We start from the raw sequence: 19,853 nt of genomic DNA, 5'->3' as shown, positions 1-19,853 counted from the left end.
AAAAATTTATGATAATCAATTTTTGTGGGCCCTTGACATTGGGGGGCCCAGGGCTTAAGTCCTATTAGTCCCTATGTAGATCCACCCCTGTACACAATACATGTATGCTGACTGGGTACTGCAAGCTTTTGATACAATCTGGCTGTGTTAAATGCTTTGAATGATGTCATGCACACGCAGTTGTTTGTTGTGGCAAACCTCCACACGAGCAAGCAATCAAGTTCCTACAAGAATCTCATTGACTTAAAACAGCTAGCCACTAGTTGCTAATGTAAAAGGAAACACAAATGATAAAAGAGTTTACATGTTAGAATAAATTATTATTGGCATATTTGTTCTCATAGAAAAAATATATTGACAGTCAAAACTTTCTCTTAAGCATGCGGCACATGCTAAGCAAGCCCAAAGAATTTGCTTCTGGTTTTTACATATATTCTGATGTGGAGTGGTGTATATATATATTACTTTGATTCCTTTAGATCACTTTTTATATGCCAAATTCACACTTCTATATATTTTTCAGCCAACAAATAAAAATTTCAGACTAATATTCAATGGCACTTTCTGCTAGTTTTATTTTCAGTAATATCAAAATTAATTTTGGTTTACAAAAAACTGGTTGTGATGTTTAACTTGCTTAAAATAATTTTTATTCTGTTTTCTGTTTAATTAGTGGTTTAACGTTTTAAATAATCTTTTATATTTTTTTGCATATTTAGTATAAAAAATTAAAACTTTTGAACCTTAATAACAGATTTTACTGTTTTTTTTTTTTTTTTAACTCTCTGGAAATGAAATCTATCATGTGTAATGTACTTGCTTGATTAGGCTGCAGTTTTCAAATTGCAGACCTAGACTACTATTCATCTGTCCACCCATCTTTCCTTAATTCCAAGAAGATAGATTGATAAAAATTAAGACCACATATGGAAAACTTAGGGGCCAGAGACCCTGATTAACTATATATGAACTTTTAGTCTGAATTGGAAATCATGTGATTTTTTTTTAAAATTAAAATATAATTAAAAATTGCAGTTTAGCATTGTGACAACATTGTGTTAAGTAATTGTTTTTGGACATTTTATTTTCATCTGTGCTTTTGCAAACTTTTTACATTCATAAGCCAACAACTGTCTATACTCCAATTAGTACTCCATAACACATAACAGATGTTAGATGGTATGTTTGTCATTTATCATTTGTCATTTATATGTAAATATAAATGACAAATGATTTAGTGAGTGTTCCTGAATAATGCATTCAAATAATTTATAATACTGTAAATTAATTTCAGCCAGGACATTATCTTGGACATCTTATTGGACATGAAGGACCAGGAAGTTTATTATCTGAATTGAAAGCTAGAGGTAAAATATTTTTCCAAAAATGAATTATTTTAATAAACAATTTTAGTTATTTTTATTTACTTTTCTCTAGGATGGGTTAATACACTTGTTGGTGGTTATAAAAGTGGTGCTAAAGGATTTGCTTTTTTTATTGTAAATGTTGATTTAACAGAAGATGGAATAGGTAAATTATATAATTTAAATCATTGTAAATCTAACATATATTACAATTTTTTTTTAAACTTTTAACTTATATCTCAGTCATTTTAATTTTTAATATAGTAACTATTAATTACATTTAAAGTATAAAAGTTTTCAGATTTGAAATCTTACTTTGAATAATTTTACTAAAATATATTTTTATTTTTAAAATATTCATTGCATATATTTGAATTATAATTATATTATAGCAATTAATCAGTTTCTGGTTAATTTTTATAATTAATTTTTAATTATATTTGTAGAGTGTATAGAACATTATAGTAATTTTGATATTAATTAAATAATATTCGTTAATATGTATTGTTGATATTTAAATTGATAAATCTTATGTAAGACAGAATAATTTATTTTTATTCAAAATTTATAATTACAATAAATATTCTTATACGTATTTCATATGAATAATATAATGTACTGTACAGTGGAACCCTGGTTAACAAATGCCCTGGTTAACAACCGAATCAGTTAACAAACTTTTATTTTGCAAAAATTTTGTCTCAGATAATGGACGAAATGGTTTTTTGTGTCAAACTTTTGTTGCTGTTAGGCATATGCAAGTTAAGCATTGCTTTTCCAAGTGTTTGTGCTAAATTTCTTTTTTCAGTTTTGTGATTTATGTATTTAATCGCTATGGCATCCAAGAAAGTGAAAAGTGATAGTGGCAATAGAAAACAACAATGTGCTATTGCATTTGAGAAAAATTTTGATTAAAAGAGTAAGACAATCAACTCTAGATCAATTTCTTGTTCCTTACCAAAAGAGACCTCGACTCGAAGAATCTCCCGATGAAGTGCTACCTGTTAGTTTTTTGGAGGGGATTCCCCTTCTAAGCATTTAGCTCTGTATATCTCCACTCCTCTGCCACCAACTACAACCAACAAAGGTATGTACAGTACAGTGTTATTTTATTAAATAAAGTTTACATGTTTGTTGCTGTAATGATAGATACTACGTTTTCCTACGTTTTTATCAAAGAAAATCGCCTGTATTTTACAAATAAAATCACAAAAATTTTGGATGCTAGAATGGACAAATTGTATTTGCATTAATTTCTATGGAAAAAATTGCTTTGGTTAACAAATGGAGTCACGGAATGGATTAAGTTTGTTAACCGATGTTCCACTGTAGATTGCATTTTATCATAAAATCCTAATAAAATATTACTTAATATTATATTAATATTTCATAAATAGTTTAAATATATAAAAAGTAATCATGATGATAGAAAATATTATTTCACAATTTATTTTGAAAAATGTGATATAAAGCATTTGAAAAATATTTGTACATTATAGACTATCCACAACTGATTGGACTATGTAAAGTATAAAGTAATAAAATATTAGTACAGTCAAACCTCCATTAATGGACACTTGCAAATAGTGAGTGTCCATTAATGGAGGTTGGGGATTGTAAAATTGTCAATTAAGTATATGCTTCAAATAATGTATCTATTTCCTCTAAATAATGGATGCTCTAAGGAGATGACACTGTCATCCATAACCAACCTTATGAAAATAAATGTCCCACCTTCAATGTTCTGAAACAATTGATCATGTATGAAATATTTTAAAATGGAAACAAACAAATGGTTCAAATACTCTTTTAGACAACAAATTTTGATTATAGGTGTCAAATAAAGACCGACTGAAAATTCGATTAGGTGAGGACAGGTTGTAAAAAGCTGAGCAATACTCTTTATCTATCAAAAACTAATCTGGTCAGGTTGTCAATCACCACTTATAGTCATACATATTAATGTTATTAAACTTGTGTGTTGTTTGAATTAAGCTTATGGTATCAAGAAACCACAAACTTTTTCTGAGTTATTTGTTCACTCAGCAAGAAATGTAGTACAATAGTAATGAAAAAGAAACTTAAAATAGTTACAACGGTGTTTATATCATGAAATTTCATGGATTGTTACAAAAATGATTTGCTGGCCATTTTAAAGCATTGGAAGATATTTGATATTCTCACATTTATGATCTTAACAGTTTTATGATGGCTTAGATGTAATTTTAATAAATCATTTATTGAATAAAATGAAAATGTTTGAGAAATTACATCCACTTCATAACTACAAAGCCGACAAATCACTACATCGATATTTATTAGTCACTTCGATCATAAATGACATTTTATAAATGCAAGAATATCAAATACATTTCCACTTCTTGAAGTGGCTAGCAAATTGCTTTCGTAACTTGACATACAAACTCTCGCCACCTAAATGGATCTTCATCCATCCTTTTGTTCATAACTACAGTTTTATTTATTTTTTATTACTTCCATCCATGTCATTTTTGATGAATTAATAATTGATCAATTAAAATTGCCTTACTGTCCTTATTTCTAATTGTATTATTGTAATTGTCTACTCGGACATTATTTATTAGTAGGACTTTATACCAGTGTCTAAAAATTTGGCACAATGATGACAGTTAGTTCAGAGAAAACAAAGTTTTATTAAAATTCACTTGTAGTAGTAACTTTTTCTGTACACATAGATAGATACGTGTTTCGGGCTAGCATGCTATCCCGAAACAAGTTTTATACAGATGATTTCCAAAACCGTGTTAGAGCAAAACCAGAAGTCATGTTGTATAGGGAATATTCCCAATTTTCAAACTGTGTTAGAGTAAAACTGTGTGTACAATGGATACCTGTATATCCTAAAGACAAAAATAAAATAAAAGCTTTAATAAAAATGAAAATATTTGAATTTATTTTGCATTTTAAATGTTGTCTACTATCTGTAGTAATATATATTGATGTTATTGGAATACTTGATTATAAAGTATAGTATTTTATTTCAATATTTATAGCAAATATGAACAGAAGTTTGTTTTATTGAGAATGGAATGCTAATATTTTTTTACAGAACATACAGATGATATTGTGACCTTACTCTTCCAGTATTTAAATATGTTAAAAGCCGAGGGACCCCAAGAATGGGTTTTTAAAGAGTGTCAGGATTTAGCAGCAATGACGTTCCGCTTCAAAGATAAAGAACGATCTCAGATGTACGCTTTTTCCCTTGCTGGAATGTTACATGTAAGGATATTTTATCAGTGTGTTATTAATTTTAATCTAAGAAATTAGAGTATAATCATTATGAATGAAGATTATCATCGTAATCTTGTGAAGACAATTCACAATAGAATATAACATGCATCAGTGTACACCCCCACAAAAAGTTGCTTAAACTGAAATACAACCTAATAAAAAGTAAAAATACATTACAGATGGATACTAGTCCAATCTTCTCTGCCTGCCATGTCCAATCACCAGGAACAACTATTTCCATTGCAGAGACAACCTTTCTTTAGAGGCTATTCCTCTGCACAAATATGTAAAACAGTTTAAAATGTCTGTAGGTGACAGTCCCAACACAATTAAAAATATATAAAGAAACAAAGAAATATTACCTTTTTACAAAGAAATATTATATTTTTAATTGTGTTGGGACTGTCACCTGCAGACATTTTAAACTGTTTTACATATTTGTGCAGAGGTATAGCCTCCAAAGAAAGGTTGTCTCTGCAATGGAAATAGTTGTTCCTGGTGATTGGACATGGCAAGCAGAGAAGATTGGACTAGTATCCATCTGTAATGTATTTTTACTTTTTATTAAACTATAATTTTGCCAGCCCTTTTTACAAAGAAATACAACCTTGTGCAATTTGCACTTCTGAAATAGTTGCTGAAAACATGACACTTACTAATGTAAAGTTTATAAAATACCAAAATTAATTACTATACATATTTGGTGTATTCTATATTTCAGTAAATATTAACAGATATGCATTTTACTTTATAGTTATTATGTATGTAAACACAACAAAATAAATTTTTTAGAATTTCTTTTATCATAGTTAAGAAAATGGGTATTTTTTCTCCTCTTTTATAAAAAGTGAATAAAAGTGTACCCCTTCTACATTTGTATGCCTATTTTTTTTAAATATTTTCATTATTTACATATTTGTTTTATATGCATTAAGTGTTCTGTTTGTATTCATATTCTTAATAAAATTTTTAATGAACTTATTAATAATGTTTTTAGTTACTAAGAAAGTTTTATTACTAAATGAATGCATTAAAAATTTGAATGATTTTTATGAAAAAAATTAGAGATTATTATTTGCTTTATTTTAAATTTTAAATTTTGATTTATTCAAAAATTAAAAATATATTATTATTGTAGAATTATCCTATGGAAGAAGTTCTCTGTGGGCCTTATCTTCTGCATGAATATCGACCAGACTTAATTACAGATTTATTAGATAGATTAGTTCCAGAAAATATTAGGTTTGTGTGTAATTTTATAATTATTTGTAAATTGTATTTATGATTTGTATTCAGTAGTCTGATTTGAAACCCCTGTCAGACACCAAAACTGCAGCTTTGAAAATGTAAATTTAATGCAAAACAAATGTTTTTTATTGCCTTAAGCAACCATCATCAGGTTACAGAAATATTCTAAATAAGAACAAAAATTTAAAATGGTTGGATAACGTCTAATTTGTTAAAATGAACAGAATTACAAAATTAAAAACTGACCTCCAAAAGCATGGGCATTATTTGAAGTGTTTTATTATTCTTAAAATTGATTGTTTTCTCCCTGTAAGCCTTGTAAATTTCAAATTTCTTCAGATGTTTGAGTTCATTTTATTGGCCTGTGTGATATAGAAGTTTGGCTCTGTCGAGATGTACTTGAACTTGTCGATCTGTTGCAAATATGGCCAGTGTCATGGTGTTTTAATCTATTTTTAATAATGCTGAATGCTCTTTTAAACATTGGTTGAGTGGGCAGGTCATGGTACCAATGTACTGCAAATTCTGTCCATTCCTGTGGTCTGTAACCAGAATAGTGTATACTCCTGGAAGTTGTAAGTCACTTAGAGAGTCTTCAGAATTCGTAATCAAAGAGTATACTGTTGGGTTGAATCTAAATGCATTAGAGAAGTTATTGACTCTTGGTATTTCTTTGTAAGCTCATTTTAGTTGTTTGATATACCCCTCTGACTTAAAAATACCATTGGTCTTTGCAACTTTAAGAGGTCAATGAGGAATATTTTTTTGATAAGTCCCTTGATAATAGATGAAGAGGGATCTTTATCTATTCTGCAAAGGATATGGCTATCCTTTGCAGAATAAATTTCTGAATTTCATAACTTTTTTTAGTTAAATTTAAAGATAAATTTTTATATTTTACAGAGTTGCTGTAATAGGGAAAAAATTTGAAAATATTGTAGACTGTGAAGAATGCTGGTATGGTACAAAATATAAATTTGAAAGAATTCCCGATTCAGTAATTCAGGTAAAAATTTTATTGATAATAGTTTAATTTTATCATCATAGAAGAAATATATTTTCATTGGATAAAACTACTCTGAAATTAGGTTACACTATTCATTAGAAAAAATAATAAAGTTATTTATATTTTATTTATAAAATAACATCTTAGTTAAAATGATAAATTTTTAAAACTTTACAAACCATGATAAGATAAACCTGAAATTAATTTGATTTTCATAATCAAAATCAAAATTGTTCTTCATTTTATTGTTATAAAATTTATTATTTAATATATGAAAAGTTATTAATTTATTTTAGTTTTATTTTTAAATATGTATTGATAATTATTTTTTAATAAATATTGATTAGTCAACTCACCTTAAAATGAACACTGATAAAGTGAATTCTTGTGTTAATGAGAAATTTGCCATTGCCCTGGAAACATCACTGTTGCAACTTTAATTTTCACACAATAAAGTGAACAAAAATTTTATCAGAATTTGTTAAACCAAACTGTAAATTACCATCACAACCCCCCCAGAAATAATCCTATTTCCTAATCGATCCAAGAAGACACAGTCTGTTCAAAAAATATTTTTGAATCCGCCATTTATTTCTTTTACGTGTTCCAGAACACCCTTTGATGACTGGACATTTCCTTAGTAAAAAATTCGGAAACTGGCAGATTTTACAGACACCTTCAATTTTTAACCTATCCAGTAGGAGACTTCCAGACTTTTATATCTACTTGAGAAGTGCTGTTTAATGTAGATTTCTGTGGTGTCCCTCTGGTGACGAATTAACTTTAAAAAATTTTTTTAATTGCTGAATTTCGTCCTTAGGCAATTTTCTTAATCGATCCAAGAAGAGACAGTCTGTTCAAAAAATATTTTGAATCCTCCATTTATTTCTCTCATTATTTTGAATTAAATAATGAAAATAAAGAAGAAACTAACAATGAGAATAAAATAAAAAATAAATAACTGACAATGAAAAATAATATGCTCCATGGAGACATTAAAAATAAAATACAAACAAAAATACGGTGCAAACCGAACGGCGCAAAGAACATAGGGAAGGAGAGGAGCTGTGCGGAGACAATAACTAATGGGTTCTGTCCTTGAGTAAGCTTCCGCTTATCCGCTTTTCTGACGTTTACATACTGCCTGAGCGCCAGGCTGCAGATACTTTACTAGCCTCTCTGAAGTTGATAGGTCGTTAAATACGATCGAAAACATTCGTTAGTACCTAATAAACATGGCTGCAAATTTATAAGGTGTTCTGAGTATGTTGTTTTGAGTCATTAGCATTTTTAATGGTTATTTAATAAAATAAATTTAATTCATTTCTTTTCTAATAAACACTTTTTTACCCTGTTAATTACTTATCCTTCATGATTATTAGTTATAAATGCTGAATTAAAGATAAAAGTTTTAAATTTTTTTGTTTCAAGGTAATGACAAATGATTATTGAATGAATAGTTTGTAGGAAATATGTTTTTAAATTTTGAATGAAATTTTTATTTACATCAGAAGTAATGTATAGTTAAAAAGTTAATTATTTGAAGTAAAATAATTCATGAAAAACAGGGAGTTTATAGAATTGGTATATACAATATTAAATTTATTTTTATAGTTAAAAAACAGTAATTTGTTAGAATATTAAAGATATAATTGTTAAAATTGGCCTCTGAATAATTGAATATTGTATAAAAAAAATTTAATTTAGTAAGAAATTTGTGATAGATGTTTGTATATTTGTAATAACATATAGTTAACTCATGAATAATTGTTTATTAGTGTTTATAAAATTTTTATATTACTATTAAAGTTTAAGTAACATGATTGATTAATTTATATATTAAAGGAATAATGTCTATTTAAATTAAAAATTTTTGCAACTTTAAAGTTAAAATTTTGTCCTGGAAATTTTTATCAATTAGTGTCTATGTTTACAAAAATTTAAGAAAATTTTTAAGTAGACAACTCATGTGTCTTTTCAAATTTGCCACAGAATTGCTATTTTCCTCATGTGCATGTGAAATGACTAATTGAAAAGACACATTTGTATGAGTTGTCTACTTAAAAATTTTCTTAAATTTTTGTAAACAAACTCTAATGTTTGAATAATTTAGAAAAATACTGAAAATAATTAATAAATTTAATTTTCTATTTTTATATAATTTTAAATTTTTGAAATTTATTAATTACTTTAAATTTGCTCTATAATTTAATAATTATAAAGTTACAATTTATCCTTTCAGAAATGACTGTATTAAATAACAAATTTCTTTTATTAATATGACAAATGATGATGATGTCAAATATATGTTTGATTAACTGATTCTTTCAAAAAAGAAAACAATTAATGATAGTGATGATCATTGGAGATATGAATTGTACTGTAATTGATTCAAGTAATCATAACATAGTCTGTATCACTGACAGATAGCAAGCAATGATATGACTATCTTTCTCTTGTACACACTCATTGAACCTTTATTCATGGTACTGCTTAGATTTCGTGAAACAAACATTTTCGACCTTACCCGAGGTCTACTTCAGGTTAAATGAAAACTGGATTCCAATTTTAGAACGGTTTTTTGAAACATTTTCAAATGTTGAGTTTTAAAATAAATTTAATATAAATTTGAAGATATGAAAGCACGTTGCCATCTTTGGAGTTTATATATCTCCCTGTCCTGCCAGCCCTCTATATTTCAAGGGCTTCTAAAAGGGCTATGCCAGCTAAAATATACAAAAAACTAGTGCTAGTGCTAGTGCTAACTAGAGCAAAATTGGATTTTCTGTTAGAATACCAGAGGAACAGGGTCTTTCATATGACTATCTTTCTCAAGCAAATATTGAAATAAATGCATATTATTTATAAATTTTTGAAAAATATATGAATTCTAATATTTTGTTAGAATAAACTAGCAAACATTTTTGAATCTATCCTCTGAAGACCACCATACATATTAGAATTTGTTTTATGGAACAAAATTTTCTGTCATATCAATGTTATTTTTTTACTTTATATGCATAGCTAATTGTCATTTAATAAATACATTAATTTATACTTGTTTTATATTATGTAATAATAAGAGATTGATAGCTTTTTGTTGAAATTATCTTAAAATAAATATAACTGTTTTTTTTTAACCAGAAATGGAAATTAGTTGGTACCCATAATAATCTTCTTTTACCACCCAAGAATGAATTTATACCAACCAATTTTGAACTTGCGCCAAGAGAACCAGAGGCATGTATGACAGTTAACTAAATAATTTAATTTTATATGCTATTTTGATTTTATTTTAATTTGTTTTTTCTTCGTTTTGTAGAATTCTAATTTACCCATCATGATAAAAGTAAGTATGACTTTTTCAACATGATCGATAATATATAACAAATGAAAATCTCTTTTAATAAAAAATAGAGAGAAAAAGAAGACTGTGTTGTTTTTTAAATTTCAATTTTTTTGAAATTTAAATTAAAAAACAAAAACTTATACTCTAAAAACAAAAGAAAACATAATTTATTTTCATTATCCAGTTATGATTGCTAATTAATATGAAAATATTCTACCAGTATTTGAAATGAATTAAGATTGACAAACACTATTATTATTGTTATTTGAAACTTTGAAAAGGCTATATTTTTTGACATCCATTATAATCTGGTATAAAATTCAAGTTATAAAGACAATCTTATTCCTATCAAAATAAGATGATAATTGTTCCTACTAATGTCTAAGTGAACAATTATATATCTAGTTTTTGAGAATGCAATTATGTTTTACAAATTCAAAATTAAAGTCAAATGTTTTTAGAGACAAAAAAATGAAACTATCTGTTTAAAAACAATGCAAAATCTATGAAATTGAAATGTTCTATTTAGGACCTAAGCAGATGAACAAATTTCTAAAGCTGCAGAAAGATACAGAATACATTGTAAAGTATATTTTTTTAAATAAAATAATGGATTTAATAGATATTACAATATTATAATATAGATATAATTGTGTACAGAAAACAATATAGTTTTATATTATAAACTAGCATTTCTCTCTGTGATGTATGACTTTTTTCTAATCTATGGAAAAAGTGCTGATCCATAGGAAACTTAAAAATTAAAATGCAAAATATCAAAGAATAAAATTCTAATAAAAATTTTGTTTTTAAAATATTTACCGGTAATAAAAATACTACTAATAATAAAATATCCTATTTTGTTATATTACACAGCAATTATGAATGTGGTAGGATGCTTTTTAAGGTGGAAATTCTTGTTAAGATACAATTAACATACTGTACTACATTCCAATATTTATATTTTTGAGGACCTCAAGACAAATGCCAAAAATTACTAATTTATAGTTGGGAAAGATACCTATACTGATACTTATGATAGTGAATTAGCATATATTTTTTTCTTATCTAAACTTTTGATTGTTTAAAAATATGGCAAAATTGTGACTGAAAATGATATTGGCTCATTATTTTATATATATATTATGATTCATTTTGATTGGAAATTTATCTAACTTAATATTTGATGTATTTTGTATGCACACGTAAACAGATTTATTTTGTTACAGAATTCTGAGATGAGCAGGATTTGGTTTAAACAAGATGATGAATTTCATTTACCAAAAGCAATTCTTAGTTTTGAATTTGAAAGGTAAAAGAAAATTAATTTAAATTTGTTTATATTTTTTCATTTTATTGAGTTGACTTTTTCTCCTCTAGTCCTTTGGCTTATTTGGATCCTCATCATTCAAATATGACTTATATGTTTGTTCAGTTATTCAAAGATGCATTAAATGAATATACTTATGCTGCTGAACTTGCAGGATTATCATATAATCTCAACAATACAAAATATGGAATGTTGGTGAGGTGGTTTTTTTTGTTATTTTATTATTATTATTATCATCAATTATCTAAAATTACTTTACAATCAATGAAATAAAATCCAATCATTATGAAGTGCAGTTTAAAACATTTTTTATATGAATATTAAAAATTAAGGTGCGTCTTATAGTCCATAAAATATGGTATATAACTAAATATTGTATATAAATATGAAATTCCTGTTTTATTGAAAAGATATATATATATATATATATATATAGACAATAAAAAGTTCAAATTAATATGCTTAAGTTTTTATTATTCTTATTATTTACAAGTTTATTATTAGTATTAATAATCTAATGGAGATATTAATGAAATTGAGATTTAATTATGACAATAACTTCACAAATATTTGTGATGCATTTTTATTTTAATGTTAATATTAAATTTATATAACTATATTTTAATATATTTGTAACTAAAACTTTATTACCAAAATTTTTTTTCTCTGTTACAAGAACTTTCAGTGTTGTTTTTTAAATTTTTATTTCATTTAATAATATAAACTTTAATTTTTTTTAGTTATCTGTAAAAGGTTATAATGATAAGCAGCATGTATTGTTACAAAAAATTATGGATAAATTAACAAATTTCAAAATAGATCCAAAACGTTTTGAAATATTAAAAGAAGCAGTAAGTAATTTAATATTCAATTTTAGTTAGTAGATAAATTGAAATAAGATATTGATTTATTGTTAATCAAATTTGTTTTAGTATATTCGAGGGTTGAAAAATTTTGAAGCTGAACAACCACACCAACATGCCATTTATTATACTTGTCTATTACTTGCAGAACGTATTTGGTCAAATGCAGAACTGTTAGATGCTGCAGAAGGTTTGAATTAAAAACTCATTTTGTTGAGAAAATGCCAAATATAATAATTTAACAAATTTTTTTAATATTCATACTTACAGAACTTACAGTGGAAAAAGTACAGGCTATTATACCTCAACTTTTATCAAGAATGCACATTGAAGCACTTATTCATGGCAATTTAATTAAACAAGTAATTATTTTATATAGTATAAAGTAAAATTTTTAAATTATGCTTAAATACTTAAAACTTTAATTCCATATTTTGAAACTAATTTTTTTTGTTAAATTTCATTAATTAAAATTTATTCTTAATTTATCTTTTACATAGAAAGCACTTGATTTGGTATCTATAGTTGAAAGTAAATTGGAAGAGACTATGAAATGGAGACCTCTATTACCAAGTCAGTTAATACGAGATCGAGAATATCAGCTGACCAAAGGTAATTGTTAGTAAGGTGCAAAACAAATTTTAATGCAAGTATAAAGTAATTATACTTGCATACAAATAATTTAATTTCATAAATACATATATCTGGAACTGCTAGACATTTGAATGTTGAGTGGTATTTTTATAATAGTTTTTTAATTTTTAATGTAGAAAACTTATTGTTAAAAAAAATTAAAGATAAGTAGAATTGTGTAATGGCTCTATTTCTAGCTTTATATTATTTGAAAATTAGAATATACAAGACAAGATTCTGATATTATAGTTCAGCATTGATTTTTGAAGATAATTTAATTATTTTAAATAAACTTTTAATAAATTTTAGGATCCCATTTCCTGTTGGAGAAAGTAAATAATGTTCATCGCAGTTCAGCTGTGGAAGCTTATTATCAGTGTGGGCTTCAAGAGACCAAATGTAATATGTTGGTAGAATTATTTTGCCAAATAATCACGGAACCCTGTTTTAATGTCCTGCGTACACAAGAGCAGTTGGGTAGGAAACAGTAATTTAAGGTTAATAAATTAACGATAAACATTGTTTTTGTATATATTAATTCCAGTTACTAATTTTTATTTGTGATTTTAAATTAAGATTTTAACTTTTTATTTGACATTTTTAGTAATGTTATAATGATGAACTAGAATTTAAAAGTAAAATCTGTTATACAAAATTGCTGATTCAAATTTGGTTAAAATTTAATACTTGTATATTCTTATAGGAATTGGCATTTAATCAAGTGTCATCTTTCAAAATGCAGTGTGTAATTATATACAGTAGAGCATTGTTCATCCGAAACGTTGGTTAACCGAAAGCTTTCCAGTCAGACTGTGTCATGCTGAATCGAATGTTTTTGATACTAGATTAACTTCTAAAGTATAATTTTTTTTGTTTTTATATTTTTCAATATATTTATTTTGTTTGTACAAAATAAAGAAATAATTTTTAAAGATACAATAGCCACGATTATTATTATTAAAACTTTTCGTTAGGCTAAAATTGATGAAAATTCAACGCAAAGCAACATGCAATGGAGAAAAATTTCAACATGGGATAGGTTAATATATTTTTTCGTACATAATTGGTTATCCGAAAAATAAGTTATCCGAACAACCCTGGTCCCCAATTGGTTCGAATAAACGACGCTCTACTGTACTTTGAGATCATTGAATTTTATAATATTGAACAGTTTAATATAACATAGATAGATTCACCCTATATGTAAGCTCTACAATCTATAATCACTTCTTTGTCTTTGCTTTTAAAAAAAAATTTATACAATGAATATCTGAACAATGTTTGAATGTTTTAATGGAAATAAGAAATCATATGGTATATTAATGTGTCAGATTTTAGACTTTATGTAATATGGATAAATATTTTCAGTAGATTGAACCATATAACATAATGCAAACAGAAATTCATATCAAATACAATGGTAGCTTATACAAAAACCTGTGAATGAAGAAAAATTGTGGGAATAAATTGTTAAAAATTGACATATAACACACAATATGTATATAACCAAACACACCCAAAAAAAGCAAAATATAACTGAAAACATAAAACCGTAATGAGAGAGCAAGAGATGACTAGGGTGCTCAACAAATGGCAGTTATGCTGTGCACACAGTTGAAATTTCAAAGCATCATTTGAATCCCATTGAAAAATTGAAATCATAGAATTATAAATTTTTTTTTTTAATCATTAAAAAGTTAGATTGCTTTACACAAAAATTACATCAATCACTAGAATGGTTATAATTATAATTGAGTTTGACACTCAGATTTTATAATTATATATATATATAATTATAAAGTTCTCATTTATCATCAATAACATCCTCATTTATATATATATATATAAATGAGGATGTTTCTTTGTTTGCTATTCACTCCTAGGCTGTTCAACCAATTGCTCTGAAATTCTGCAGTTTGTTAATCACTTTATTAACATACTTCTAACAAATAATAATATACATACCACCCCAAAATATTGATTTAATTTGTATGTATCAATTAATTTTTGCCTACATCCAGCTTATTACCTTTATCTGTTGGCAAAAAAAAAACAAATTTAAAAAAAATAATAAACTAAATATAATTCATATAAAACAGGATATAATTTTAATAAAAAAACAATTATTATAATCACTTAATTACTACAACAATGATATAGCACAAAATAGACACATATATTATTACTGCAACAAGTAGCATATAGCACTTGTGCATTGAGTCAAGTATTACACTGAAAACTATATAAGTATTTGGTTTTCCAGAAAGTAAGTACTGTTTGAACAGTGGCCAGCAGGTGGAGTCAGGGATAATTTGCCACATTAATGCCACATATAGGTCCAGAGCACGAAACTGAATGCTATGTTTGATTGGATGCAATGCTCAGGCATTGTATTTGAAAATGTGCAAGAAAATTGATAATCTCACCAAGAATAAAGTCTGAACTATCAAGTTCCTGCAAGTCAAAAATCTTTGTCAAGTTGAAATTCATCAAGAGGTTTGTCATGTGTATGGTGAAAAAGTAATGACAAATGGATGGTGAGAAAATGACAAATAATGTTTAAAGCAGGAAGAACCAGTGTACTATATGCAACAAAAACAGAGTAGGCATTCCTCATTAATTACTGCCAACCTTCAGGAGCAGGTGAACAGAAAATTTAACATTTCTGAGTTCCATGCACATTTTCCTGAAATTTCTTGCTTTTTTCAACAAAATCATCACAGATCATTTGCTTTAACACAAGCTCTGCACAAGGAAAGTGCCAAAAAGTTGACAAATGTCCACAAACTCAAATGGGATCTGTGATGAGAGTTTTTGAATGCTATCAGAAGGACAACGAGTTCTTGGTCCATACTTTGACAGGAGAGAAGTGCAAGCAGCAATCCAAGCAATGACAGCATACTGATTTTTCACCATAGAGAAAGTTCAAGCGGACTGTCTCTTCCAGAAAGCTCATGTACACAGTTTTTCGGGAGCAACACAGTGTTTTGCTGATTGAGTTCATTCCCAGAAGTCAAACCATAAGTGCACCTGCTTATTGTGAAACCTTATGAAAATTGCAGAAGTCATTTTGGACAAAAGCAGAGGTTGTCTCACTTCTGGAGTTATTCAGTTGTATGACAATGCATGGCTCCACACTGCTGTTGCAATGTACCATACCAACTTCTGCAAGGTTTGGCTGGCAAACATTTTAGCATCCACCTTTCAGCTCACATCTTGCACCTACAGATTTTCATGTGTTTCTTCATCTAAAAAGATTTTTAGCAAGGAAGAAATTCAATAGCAATAATGCTATGAAGGCTGCCATTCAGGGCTGGTTTAATACACAGGAAGCAAGCTTCTTTTCAGATGGAATCAAAAATCTTGTTGCAATGCTATGATAACAAATGTCTCAATGTCCAAGGTGATGTTTTATAGTGACACATGAGACAAAAGGTATACCTTAAAAGCAAATTATCTTTTCAATTTTTGCAAATGGTACTTACTTTCTGGACATCCTTTATATATCCATTTATAATTATCATCCAATAATTTTCCTTAAAATCATTGAATTTACGATAAATACCTACTTAAAAAAATACAGTATGGTATATTTGATTTTCATTTATAGTTATAACACAAACATTATGACAAATATTAATCCAATATTTCTTTTAACCTAGTGATAGCTTTTAGTATGATAGAAAATCATTTGATTGTACCTTTAAAATCATAATAATAATAATAAAGCATATTAATATTTAATTATTTGATCACCACTAGAATAATAAACTATTAAAATTTTTACTTTGTAGGTTATATTGTATTTAGCGGAGTTAGAAGAGCCAGTGGTGTTCAAGGTGTACATATTATAGTACAGTCAGATAAGAGTCCTGCATATGTAGATTCAAGAATTGAAGCATTTCTAATATTTATTGAAGTAAGTAATTCTTTTATTAGTGAAAATATTTGGTATAAAAACTTTAATGCTATAAATTTAATATCTTATAGAAACATTTAAGTGAAATGTCAATCCAAGAATTTGAAGCCCACAAATCGGCTCTTGCAGCAAAACGCCTGGAAAAGCCAAAGAAATTGGTTTATCTAACAGGAAAATATTGGAATGAAATCACTCTGCGTCAGTACAATTTTGATAGAGGTTAGTTTTTCAAAGAACTTTTGAATTTAAAGAATAAGTTGTTTTGTTTGATCAATGTAAAAGAAATCCAGGAAGTAATACAATAAATTTATCTTTTAACTAAATACTATTTGAGAAAATTATGAAAATATGATATCATTTCTCCAACAGGAAAATTACTTGTAATAAATGATTAATATAAATTAATATAAAAGAATTTAAGTAATACAATACAAGTTAGAAAAGAAAGAGGTTAAGTTTAATTTTTAGAAATATTAACTTATATATTACTAAAAATACACATATGGACAATCCAAATGGCATCATCTACTATCCCTTTTTTTTATACTAGGAACTCATCTAAAATACAGTAACTCAAGTTGAGTTACATTATATAAAAAATAATAAAATATATTATATTTTTTATAATATCCACTCACTAATGGATATTTCGTCTTTTACATAATTTACTGAAGCTGTAGCCCAAAATGAAAGGTCAAGTCATGGCATGTTTTAGGTGAGTCTCTATGGAAAAATGGGTTGTCTACATTTGTATTTTTAGTGACTTTAGTATCCTGAATTTTTTAATGAAATACATATTGCTAATTAAAACTTTCAAAGTCAATACTGTTAATATAGAAATAATTAAAAAATCATACAGCAAACAATTTATTAAGTTTTATTAAATAAATGAAAATTAAATAATTTGAATTGATTTTAAATATAGGCAACAATTAATAAAAGTGAATATAATATTAAGCTTTATGTATTAATCAGAGGTGCTCACAAGCTATAAAAAAAAAGACATCGCACATTATGCAAGAAGCTTCAAACTATAGTTTAACATCGAATCTGTACTCTCACAAGGTGGCACTGGTTGCAACCATGACTAACTTGGCCTCGAAAACAAGGGAAACGTTCCTTGATTTCAAGGCCATGTTTTGGTCAACATACGACAAAGTTGCATGAGACAATGGACAAATATCATTCATTAGTTTCTTTAAACTGCATTTGCAGAATAGCCTAGAAGTCATGAATTTTCTTTGTTAATAATGGAATTTGGGGCTTCTTTGTTGATTAGGTAAAGGGGAGGCATATATCCCAAGTGCCCCAGTGTATGGGCTTCTCTGGTATTAATAATAATGGATTACTAAGAATAGTTATGAAGTAGGACTATTCTAACTTACAAAATTAACTTTTTCAGATAACATAGAGGTTGCCTGTTTACATAAATTGACAAAAGATGATGTAATTAATTTTTATAAGGTAAAAATTTCTTACATAAATTGAAAACATTAATAATTCCATTTAATATTAAACAATTTTAATATATAAATGCAGGAATTGATTGCTTATGATGCAACTTCTCGAAAGAAACTGTCCGTACACATTATGTCATCTGTTATTAATTCACAAGGTGATAATTCACTTAATGTTACTGAAAATGTTAGTGATGGATTAATACAACCACCAGTTTCTCAGGTATATTTTTATTTGAGTCGATGTATATAATGTACTTATAATTTTGACTATCATTATTTACGTTTTTATTCTGAACTTTTTATATTACAGCCTTTCACTAAAATAGAAAACATAACAGAATTTAAAAGTGGACTCGGACTCTATCCTTTGGTAAAGCCGTGCATTGATATAACACCAAATATAGGAATGGCCTCTAGAAAATCAAAATTATAACCTTTTTAGGTAGTATTTAGAAAAATCACTTTTAATGTATTTAATATGAGAACACTAAGCAAAATTGGGTTTTTAATTGGTAGACATGTATTTATTTAAATCATGTAATTGTAAAGATATAAATTTCTTAAATTTGAACTACATTCGTACTTTTCTCCGGATAATCTGCGTGAAATCAAAGATGAATATACAGAGTTATATGAAATTCAGATTTTAATTTGAAATGTTGTAATTTGCTGAATTATAATAAATTTTAGCATCATTCTCAGTTTTTTAGACTTTTTCTATTTAAAAACAATGATACACATAGAAGCAATATTCATTAATTCTCTAAACTTCAAACAACACTCAAAAAGTGGTTTTATTGCAGTCAAAAAACTTGACATTATAAAAAGTAGTAAGTATCTAAAGTCCATCTTCGGAGAATAAAGTTAAAAAAAAAAAGTACAAAAATGTAATTCATCTTTAATCAAACAAAACATACTTGATCAAGAATGTTTTATTAAAGTAAAAGCATGCAATGTTTTCTACTTCAAGTAAGGAATCTTCTACAGTTATTGTAATACAGGTATACCTCGAGTTACGTCATTACCGAGTATACGTCATTTGTCAAAAAAGTATATGGAAAAATAAAAATCAAGTTTAAGTCAGTTTATTCGATTTTAAATCCGTCGCCACAAATATTGAAGTCGTAATATCACTAGAAAAGCGTTAAAAGCACATAAAATCATATTAAAATATGTACATTTACAGTAAATGTTAATATAATCATCATAAATCCTAGAGAACGAAACACGAAACAATGTATCATTTGATATTTGGCTGTGAATGGTACAGTTTCGTAGAGTTAACATTAGGAAAAAATATGATATCGTATTTTCAGTTGGTGTCTACTTGCCAATGAAACTGTGCCATTTTGTACCAGCCCAGAATCACAATAAACACAACAAAGGTAGGCTGAAATACCCAAACTCC

General features: G+C 27.0%; 1 protein-coding gene across 1 annotated transcript in view; it reads left to right on the top strand.

Annotated features, from left to right (window-relative positions):
• Ide (Insulin degrading metalloproteinase) overlaps nt 1-19,146 on the top strand; it is a 45,106-nt gene extending 25,960 nt beyond the window's left edge. Inside the window, exons 10-28 of the mRNA XM_067273384.1 lie at nt 1,295-1,367; nt 1,438-1,530; nt 4,453-4,625; nt 5,776-5,879; nt 6,789-6,891; nt 10,036-10,131; nt 10,214-10,240; nt 11,470-11,552; nt 11,621-11,765; nt 12,311-12,421; nt 12,503-12,623; nt 12,704-12,795; nt 12,934-13,045; nt 13,376-13,543; nt 16,861-16,985; nt 17,057-17,204; nt 18,388-18,449; nt 18,525-18,629; nt 18,756-19,146. Coding sequence (XP_067129485.1) covers nt 1,295-1,367; nt 1,438-1,530; nt 4,453-4,625; nt 5,776-5,879; nt 6,789-6,891; nt 10,036-10,131; nt 10,214-10,240; nt 11,470-11,552; nt 11,621-11,765; nt 12,311-12,421; nt 12,503-12,623; nt 12,704-12,795; nt 12,934-13,045; nt 13,376-13,543; nt 16,861-16,985; nt 17,057-17,204; nt 18,388-18,449; nt 18,525-18,629; nt 18,756-18,878 — 2,064 coding nt within the window. The 3' untranslated portion in view covers nt 18,879-19,146. The remainder of the gene's footprint in view (nt 1-1,294; nt 1,368-1,437; nt 1,531-4,452; nt 4,626-5,775; nt 5,880-6,788; nt 6,892-10,035; nt 10,132-10,213; nt 10,241-11,469; nt 11,553-11,620; nt 11,766-12,310; nt 12,422-12,502; nt 12,624-12,703; nt 12,796-12,933; nt 13,046-13,375; nt 13,544-16,860; nt 16,986-17,056; nt 17,205-18,387; nt 18,450-18,524; nt 18,630-18,755) is intronic.
• The last annotated feature ends 707 nt before the right edge of the window (nt 19,147-19,853 follow it).

The sequence above is a fragment of the Centruroides vittatus genome, unplaced genomic scaffold, assembly GCF_030686945.1.
Source record: "Centruroides vittatus isolate TY-2023 unplaced genomic scaffold, ASM3068694v2 contig_474, whole genome shotgun sequence".
Lineage (NCBI taxonomy): Eukaryota > Metazoa > Arthropoda > Arachnida > Scorpiones > Buthidae > Centruroides > Centruroides vittatus.
Note: the sequence above shows the minus strand (reverse complement) of the source record. Positions and strands in the feature narration are given on the sequence as shown.